The sequence below is a fragment of the Orbicella franksi genome, chromosome 15, assembly GCF_964199315.1.
Source record: "Orbicella franksi chromosome 15, jaOrbFran1.1, whole genome shotgun sequence".
In the NCBI taxonomy this organism is placed as follows: Eukaryota; Metazoa; Cnidaria; class Anthozoa; order Scleractinia; family Merulinidae; genus Orbicella; species Orbicella franksi.
In genome coordinates this window covers 15545518-15555346 of record NC_138159.1, presented here as the reverse complement: position 1 = coordinate 15555346, position 9829 = coordinate 15545518, and the positions used below count along the sequence as shown (strand labels likewise).

General features: G+C 37.2%; 1 protein-coding gene and 1 long non-coding RNA gene across 2 annotated transcripts; one reads left to right on the top strand and one right to left on the bottom strand.

Moving 5' to 3' along the window:
• Positions 1-159: 159 nt before the first annotated feature.
• LOC145469401 (uncharacterized) lies at positions 160-6219 on the bottom strand. The gene is made up of 4 exons (XM_081453107.1): positions 5635-6219; positions 2710-2933; positions 2072-2186; positions 160-1658 (listed from the first exon to the last, which is right to left on the bottom strand). The coding sequence occupies exons 1-4, from the start codon at positions 5792-5794 to the stop codon at positions 1501-1503; spliced, it is 657 nt and encodes a 218-aa protein (XP_081309233.1). The 5' UTR covers positions 5795-6219; the 3' UTR covers positions 160-1500.
• LOC145469406 (uncharacterized) lies at positions 5880-9827 on the top strand. The gene is made up of 3 exons (XR_014042313.1): positions 5880-5939; positions 7128-7229; positions 8783-9827. It is a non-coding gene; the product is annotated as an uncharacterized LOC145469406 (long non-coding RNA).
• Positions 9828-9829: the final 2 nt, after the last annotated feature.

Genomic DNA, 9829 nt, shown 5'->3' with positions numbered 1-9829 from the left:
TGTTCCCGGTCAGGGCTCAAACCTGGACCGCTTAATCCGGAGACGAGCGCACTAACCACAAGACAACAGTGCCTCCCACATGGACCCTCTATGATTGAGCATACATGTGAGCTGATGATTATCGGTAAGACAAGACCAAACAAGTCAGGAAAGGAGATCTAGTGTGTACATTATTTATTTAAATATACATATCACCATAAATACATCTTTCGCTGGATTTCTTCATCAAAATCAAAAATATTAAACTTCCTTTCTTTGACTTACATGTAGCAGCAGCCCGTCAAAATTCCACTTAAAGCAACACTCTGCAGTTCAGAATTACTTTCAAAGGAACTGATTAAGAATCACTATTTTTTCAACAAAGGAATGTACTGTTACGTATGGTTCACACTAGTGACATGATGACATAAATGACATGCAACGCTGACATAATCACGTAAGTCGGTAACGTAAAACATCGACATAAGGACATAATTAAAGGATCATTTTTGTTTTCTTCATGTTGATATGGTCAGGCTGTTATATTGCTATTAAGGTATGTCATTATGTTAGCACATTCACACTGCAAACATAACAACAAAAAGCCCTTCTTAGGTCGTCATGTTTATGTTGTGATGTCACTAGTGCCAACTAGGCTTTAGTAGTGTAGTGTAGATCTGTAGTGCACTTTTAAGGGTAGTTTAAATAGTGTTTGGTATACTTGTCTTCGCAAAGGAAAGAAGAAGACTGAAAAAGACAATGACTCTGGTAGGTTTAGTAGGAACTTCAATTCCACAAAAGTGCTCTTTGCATCTCGAAGTAACACTAACTGAAACAATTGATTAATATAAAGATTTTTTAGGCCAACTCTCATCCTGCATGATTTTCAGCCACTTACCTAGATTTACCCACAAACTGAGCTACAAAAGCTAAGCTTCACTTCACTTAGCTTCTTTGTGCCTCGTGGCACATAAGGCCTCAGGAAAGCTAAGCTTAGAAACCAAAAAATGTCTGTGACACTCGAAACTTGAAGGCAAAGCAAGAAGGCAGAGAAGTACAAGCTTGGTGTCCCGGCCCTATTCATCAGAAACTGTTATAAATTCTAACATTTACTTTATATAATAATATATTATTGTCAACATATCCACTAATTTTTCCACTTCCTGTTGTCTTTTCTTGACCTGAATACATTGCTAGTGTCTATATTAATTCAACATAAAATAATTCAATAGAGTCTGGGAAATTGAATATTTACACCAGTGTTCACCGCAGTGAATGTGTCATGAGTACAAAAAATATCTTGCCACTCAAGTTACGCAAGCTGGATGAAAATGGGCCTGTCATTAGTAACTCCGTGATGGAAATAAATTATTTATACATGTATTTTTTCCTTCCAAGTTTCAAATTGATGGTCAAAGTAAGTTAACAGCAACAAATTTCAACATATGCTGAAGAGCAAGTGAAGGCTCTCTTCAATGTGATGTCCACATATACAAACAGTAAGTACATCAGAAGCAGCTTTCATTGATAATTAAACTCTTCTCGGATTGCCACCTCCTCCTTGTGGGCTTTACTGTTTAAGTGTACGTCGTAAGGTATAGGTCCATTGAGCTTCTTGTCGCACACTTCACAGTAGAAGTTTTGACTTGTCGATGACTTGTTTGTGTTGTTGCCATAAGCTAAGAAAAAGAAAGAAAAATAATTATTAGTCTCATGATCATCTCATAGTTATTTTTTTATAAGAATTAACCCAACAGCTCAAAGAAAGTTGACTTAAGTAAGAGTACGAGAATATTTTTCTTGACAGGATGCTAGTGCAATGCAGTTTACCATCTTCCTCCCAACCAGAATACAACTGAATGACTGGTGAACTATTCAGTAGCCAGTAATTTAGTTATCTTTTTTTAAAACCAACAAAACCAGAAGTTCAATCTTCAGTCGAAATGTCGTTTTCAGCAGTTAAAATACTGTCGTAAAAAATTTACGAGTCAGCATCAAACACAATAATTATTTTCAATGTATAAAACTGATATCTGTCTCTTTTCCCATTTTAAATACATGTATGCTGTAAGTACTGTAATGAGAGCCTTACCTGATACATAAGGCTTGAATGCAGGCTCACGAAATGTTTCAGCGGGCTTTGCCTCCTCTATTTCCTGCTTCTTGTTTGCAAGCCATGGAAGGGTAGATATTTTCTCTTCGAGAACCTACCATATTGGATTAGAAAATAATGTAAGTTTTAGAAATTCTTAAATATTGATATTATATTTCAAGGGTTGCTGATTATGAGATTCTGAGGTCTTAATGTGCATGATCTTTGCAAAGTTTGGCAACCGGCAATGTAACTGGGTTAAAATAAAATAACACAAGAAAATAACATAAGAAGGCAAGACATGATTTTAATGACCTTCGAAGGAAACGAAATTTTCAATGCAACAGGCCAACCAATCTATTTTTAATTTAATGACTTTACACTGTATTACATATATCTGGAGTCCTTAAGTTAAAGTTTACTAAGATCTGAGAATAGAGTAAACCATATTCTTTACATAATTTTCCAAGAAAACTTTAAAAATACCATGAACAAAATCTAAAATACAAACTACATTTAAATAGGGCAAAAGGGTAAATCAAATGAATGCTTAACTGGGCAAAGGACAGACAGATGGATGAACATTAGATAACATAAAAAAGACACAATAATTATTATATTACTCAGCAGCTTCTAACCATCATATAAGTAGCAGGGACAAATCCAATATCTCCATTCTCATTCCTTGCTTCCCACCAGTGAGGATTTGAAGGATGTGCTCTGCATAACTCCAGTTTCTCTCCTTGTGTTACAGTCAACTCATCAAATCCACCAGGCTTAGATGGATTGGCCTTATAGCTGTACTTTGCCAGCAATCTGACTGGTTTATCACCATTGTGTGGTGGTACGGTAGGTACATTCTCTAAATGAGAGAGAAATTCCTTTTTCAGAGGGAGCTTTAGCAAACCACCACAGCAACAACGATGAAAACATCACCAAAAAAAGGTTTAACGAGCAGAACAATGGTTCTGCACATGCATTTTGAATCTTGGTACATTTGTTACCCATCATCTGCGAAATAACACCGTGAAATGAGCAAGTTCTTTGTATTTTGGAGAACATGAACTACAATTTTTAATTTTTCATATCTTCCTTTGGAATTGAACGTTGTCATTACATATTTAGCTTGAGCAAGATTTTAGAGTGATAGGCATACAGAACAGGTCCACATAGTTGCGACATTCGAAAGTAAAATATAAATCCATTGTTTACAAGTTGTCGTCTTCGGCATCACTGTTGTCATTGCTAAAGTTCTCTTGTATGCAAACTTGTACAAGACTGGTGCGAAAAGCTTTTAACAGAAATCAGATGATTCAGTACCAGGCTTTTAGCCAGGATTTCAAAAGTGGGCGTCCAAAATGTGCTACATTAAGGTTACTCCAAACCTTCGCGGGGCTACTTTTCCAAATTTTCTTTTTTCCAACCAAATTAACGTTCATTATTCAAGGTAACATTTTCCAAAAAATGAAAATGAAATATTAAAACGCGTGCGAGTTATTGGAAAAAAGAGGTTCTTGAATAAAAGTTAGTAAACGTCAAGGTGTCATAATCCCCAAAAGGCATGGACTCCTCAGCGACCTTTTGGCGGCAAACGGCTTAATCCAGAAATCCAATATCAAATACTTTCAATTTGAGATTTCGTGTCCATCAAGACTGCCTTTTTGTAATCATGCTTCGGCAATTGCTCCTCAGTTTCTTTTCATTTTGTTGCACATTGCTTTTCTCTGTTTTGCCCTTTTTTTGTTGACCACCGGCCTAAAATGTATGCGTCTAAAACATGACTGTAACACTATCGCTTTACCGCGAAGCTTAACTTTCCTCACTGTGAATGCTAGGGGTTCTGTCATTTCATTGGCTGGCGGCATTTTGAGTCGACAAATCCCTCTGAGCAGGCATGACATGTTTATAAATCTTTAGAAGGCGAAAACTTGCACTCATTTTTCGAGAGAATCCCTTTTCTTTAAATGAATTAATAGGGTACAGGTATGTAGAATCGACAGTTTTCCTTGAAATTTGGCCAGAACATTCACTGATAGATACGGAACAAAAACATGTCGGCGAATTCTTTTCTTTCAAATACTTTTCTTGTGGCGGTCTCTAACCCAACATGTTACGCGAATTTTTCGATAGTGGAACTTGACAGATCTATAAAAAGATAACCAATAGAAATGAAAGAAAATGCTGATACACTTTGAGAGATTGATGCTTTGTGATCAACACTGCACAGTTATTTTGCATCAACCATCGCATTTGATACCCAATTAATTCGCCGGAATTTCAGTCAGTCATTTTGGCGTTAATGGCTTTTGCTGCCTTAGGAAAGCAGTCGGCAAAAAAGAATATAATTTTATCGAATTCTACATTTTATAACCTTTCTATTGATATATAGTTTGTGGGGGTTTCCTTCAAAACAGCGCGCGTACGAATTTTTTCTGGAGGACACCCGCGAAGGTTTGAAGGCCTGCTGAAATGAACAATTAACGTATAAGGTGACATATGAAAAATAAAACGATTTTCTTTAATGAGTGGCCATCCACAGGATTCATGGACACCCATCTGGCTAAAAGCCTGCTCAGTACTGCACACCACCTGGGATAATTTGATGTTTTCCTGTGCACCTTTAAAGAAAACTCTTTGTAGTCAGAGTTTTTACTCACAGCTTCCACGCAAATTTAATTGCACAGTCAGAACGAATGTTCGAGCGGTTTTCAATTGAGTGTCGGAAAACCAAAACCAAACCAATTACTTACCAGTTAGACTACTCAGCCAATCTCAAACCATAGTAAAACCAAAACCAAAACCAAAGTAATTACTTGATTGCTTTCGACACTCAAATGGAACCACTAACATAGTAGTTAATTAGTTTATTTTGGTATATCACAGAATTTGTCTCCTACCCAGTGGCTTAAAAAATATCACAATCTAAAGGCCATTGACGAGAAGTTTGATCTCCAGATTCATCAAAATCTAAATTCTCCTTCCAAAATCAATACATCAAGTAGACAGTTGAGGAGAATAAAGACAATTATCAACGAGTTCTAATCCTCCCTTGATTTAATGCCAAATTCTCATAGCAATCATTAAAAGAAATGCGAGGAAGTCAGCGAGGAGAATTGACACGGATTCCGCTCAAAGGTCGAGCAATAAGTGCAAAAAATATTTACTAAAAATCCACTCATTGCACGGTAACTTTTGGAATACTATTTAAAACAACTCACTTTAGTTCATTTCTCTAAGTGACCCCGCGATTAAATTCTCAAGCATTCTCGAGAAAGTTAATGTCTAACCTCGTAAGAATGGTTAAAAACGTGTGTTATTGTGTTTTTGACTAACGCGAAACGTCTGTTTAAATTGAAATATGGCTAACTTCAAGTTCAATTTTCTCTCGCGGCGTCAGCTTGAGAGCTTAAGTTTAGATAAGTTCTTCTTAGCTGTATTCAAAATATTACCATGCCATGAGGTTTCTTTGGTAACTTAACTTTTGCCATTATTGCTGGAATGTTCTTAATCATCTTAATATTTTAAACGCTTGAGTGAACAGTTACATCCGCAGACTGCACTACCTGGAGTTTTTGGCACGCCATTTTGAACACGCGAATTGTCCCTTTCTTCCTCCCGTTTATTAACACCACTTGAAGCAACTATCTGGCCTGGAAGCCTGCAGGGCTCCAGCGAAGTGAAACGCAGAATTCCGCGGCCATAAGTCCTTTTCCTGTTCACCATAATCGTTCACTTCCCGCGAAGGACAAGTCCAGCCTGTTCGTCCAGCTGCGGAAGACTATCGCTGCCTCCGTCGCTGCAGAATGCAACCGCGTTTGCGACGGGCTAACGGACCAGAGGAAAACGCTGTGAAGGATAAGTTTGTGATGTAATTTCTCACGAAACGTCCACACACACTCGACCCCGTTACGTGGAAACGCACACTCACCCCGCATGAGACCAACTTGAAATTTTTGCTCGTTTCAGATACTAATGCGAAAGAACTAACTACTCTATCAGATCGTTTTCATGTGACGTCATCATTTTCTAAAATCGAAAACTAAGAGCCACCAAAGTTTTTATCCCCATCAGGCATAAGAAGGGGTAAATTTATATCTGTTTACAATGCTTCGTTTGAAAACCAGCTTATTTTGAATTTCAGAGTTATGGCAGTGCGTGACACAAAGCGACAATCGCATTTGTCGAAAAATATATACCTATCTCGAGATCTTTAGCTTTTTTAGAAGCTAGATCATTTGAAAAAGTGCTTACGTAAATGTTTGTTTGTTCAGTACAGATAATAAGTCGCCTAGATAGTTAAAGTAAGTTCCATATGTTTGCACTATTTTCCGGCCGCCATATTGGTGAAAATATACACTTCTCTCGTGATTTTTAGCCATTTTAGGAGTTAAAGTATTAGGAGAAGTGCTTGTGTAAATTTCTTTTGGTTCGGTTCAGATAATCAGTTGACTAGATAGCCAAAGTAAGTTCCAGATGTTTACATTATTTTCAGGCCGCCATATTGGAGGAGCGAGCATGGCGGTTACATACTAGCTTAAGGCTCTATAATTTTGCGCGGAACATTTCAACGAATATCTCAACTTTGAGACAACGCACAAACCTTAAACTTGGAGAACTGTCTTCTTTATTTATCGTCTATAATATCACTATTTCTTGACTTTATCCACTGAATGGTTTTTGATTTTATTTTTTATTGCGTGACAATGAGCACACTCTTTTGAAGTTTATTTTAAAATCTGAAGTCTGGGACTTTTCGGCGATTTTCTGGTTTCTGATGTAAACGTTTGCGCCAACCCTAAGCCGTTAGGATCAGACCTTGCTGTCCAAGCGGAAAAGTAGATGGTGAAAAACCATTCCCCGACAACGAAAAAAGAGGGATTAGTAAATAACGAATGGCACTTAACGATACTGGATCAATGATAAATAGTTAATAAATCAAATATATAGTAATCGATAATAGACAGTTAATAAATCAAACTTCTCTGTAATTATATACTCAATAATGATTGCTTGCGCAGTTAGAAAAAACCTTTTTATTCTTTATCAATATGCATAGATAAACAGACGGGTTGATTTCCACTAACGATCAGATGGAAAGATGGAAAGATCCACATAGCCTTTGAACGCCGGCAAACACGCAATAACGGATTAAAATAAGGTACGTTCGCTAAACCTGCGTATAAATGTAGCCAGTTAAAATAAGAAGCAATAATATTTCTTCCCTTTCCGGGGAATGTATCTAGACAGGGATAAATCGACCGTTTATGTTTCCGCCATATTTTCAACTGGGCACTGTGGCTCCCGCTGTATATGGAATATTTTGATTCAGAACAAATTATGTGCTTTTTTTAGTGAGCGTGTTTCGTTCCGGCTGTGACAAGCACATAATTTTCCGTCATCCTAACATTATGACGGGGATTTTCTGGAGAGAAATATATTCTTTTTTAACAGCTATTTACTCCTAGCAGAAACACATAAAATAACACGTCACTTCTAATATTTTTTTTTCACCGATTTGCATTTCATGATTTCTGTCAGTGCACCCAAGAGGTGAGTCGACGCCGACACCACTTGAAATTCAACCGAATTCATAAATTGTGAATGTGTTTTAGGCTGAATTAATCAATTATAAATCCTTTAAAGAAAAAATTTCGAGGCGAAGAAATTTAAAACTAGCATTCAAAAAAGACCGGAGTGAACCGCAAAATGTTTTGTCATAAAAAGAGAAGAAATTTAAAACAACGGTCAGTCAGCCAGCTGTTTAATCAGCTTAGAGAAAAATATTTTTTTTCAACGCGGTGTTTTCATATGACACAGCCAGTGATGGTGAAGAAAAACCAAAAAAAATTCACGGCCTTTGCAAACATTTCCCATCGGTTCGTAAAAATCGATTTCATAATAATCATTATAATTCGGCAAAAAACCTCTACGAACAGAAAATTGTTTTATAGTTTATAAGTTGAATAATAACTGCACAAAATTTTGAAACACTTAAAATCGACTTCCAAATTCAAGTATTTATATAATTCTCCCAGGGGTCAAGAATATAATAACAACACGTTAAAAGCGGAATAAAATGATGATTTTGAATTCGATTCATTGCATCTATTACTTCGCCAACTTTGTTTATTGTGTCATCTTAACAATTAAGGTTTGGCCTTATTTAAATTAGAATAAAACCTTCACATACGCATGAAAAAGATGTTATCGACTTCTATATTCAAGTTCGACTAGTTCACTGCCTTGTTGCATGGCAATGCTCAGCGCAATGGCTCGATCGCTCTGCATGTGGTTAACGAGAAAATGAAGCGAAATTTATCTCAATTTTTCAAGCGGTGAAAAATACCACGTTTATGTTTTACCGAGAACGGCCGAATCGACCACTTTTGCGCTGCCCTTTGTACAAGACAGTAAGTAGCAAACAATTTCGCAATTGGTTGGAAAAGCGTTATTTTCTCGTTTCAAGATCTATTTATTTAATGTTTGTAACAAACAGGATTTAATAAGACAGAAAGTTGATATTTACCATTTATCAAAATGCGTGTCTTTTTTTTCTGAATGGAGGGGGAGATGATTGGTCAGCTGGCGTGAACGAATATTATTTTCCTATTTAAGAGTAAAACTTTTGAAATAGATTCTGGTTATCTTCTGTGCAACCGCAATCTGTGGCTAGCAATCTCATATCAGTAAAATTAATTCGTATATTTGCAGATGTTTGACTGAAATCTCCGTCAGCGACGGCAAATGAAAAGTAAAGATTGTATGTTCAAGGAAAGAGCGAAACACAACAGAGAAGTTCACTTTGGAAACCTGAGCCGAGTTACGAGCAAGAACTGATATATTATATTCCTCAAGTTTCGAAAGCATAGAATGTGAGAGATGATTGGAGGTGCCCGATTCAGCTACGCCATTTTTGCCATCGCAATGATATGGTCAACATTTATTTTCTTCTTGTATTCAAGTAATTCGGCTTCGTGTTTGGCGGAAATGGAGCGGTTGAGAATGGCAGTGGAGAGGAAAGACAGATTTGTGGAATTGCTCCGTGATCAAAATGATGATCTTAAAGAAAAAGTGTTCAGATTACAGCAAGAAAAACAGAAGGATGTAGTGGAGAGAAGCGTGCAAGAGAAGATGTATCTTGTAAGGGAAGTTCGCTTGTTTCAACCGAGTATGAGCAATAATGCGACCTCGAAGGACAGATAAACGAACTGTTTTGAGGAGAATTCGCCTGTCAGATGTGAACAATTGGGTGAAAAGCTCCTTCCAGTTTTGGGTTTGGCATAAAAAGGGAATCTCGGACAGTGACGGACCCAATACAGACTGAAAGTGTGCGAGTACACTGCGCGCGTTGGACGCGCACGTCACTTTCAGCCACACGACACGCGCACTTCCTATCGTCTCCCGTGCTCTATGCGCGTTACGGGACTCGGGCAGTTTTTGCCGAGAGAGACTGTGTTCCAGTTTAGAGACAAAACCATAAGAGGGACCGGATAAAAAATGACGGGACATAAAACAGAGGCCGTGAGCTTCAAACCACTTATGCTAAAAAGATCTAATAAGGAAAATATTGTAAAAAGATCAAGGTTTTCCAATCAATAACAAGGGACATCTCAATATTACTAGTAAAACGCAGAGAGTTTCTAAACCTTAAGAAGACTGTAAAAGGGATGTTGTTAACTGTCAGCACTAGTTAATTGAGTTAACAACTAGTTCCTTTAAAATTTCCAAGTTATTTTATCATTTGTTATAATAAAGACG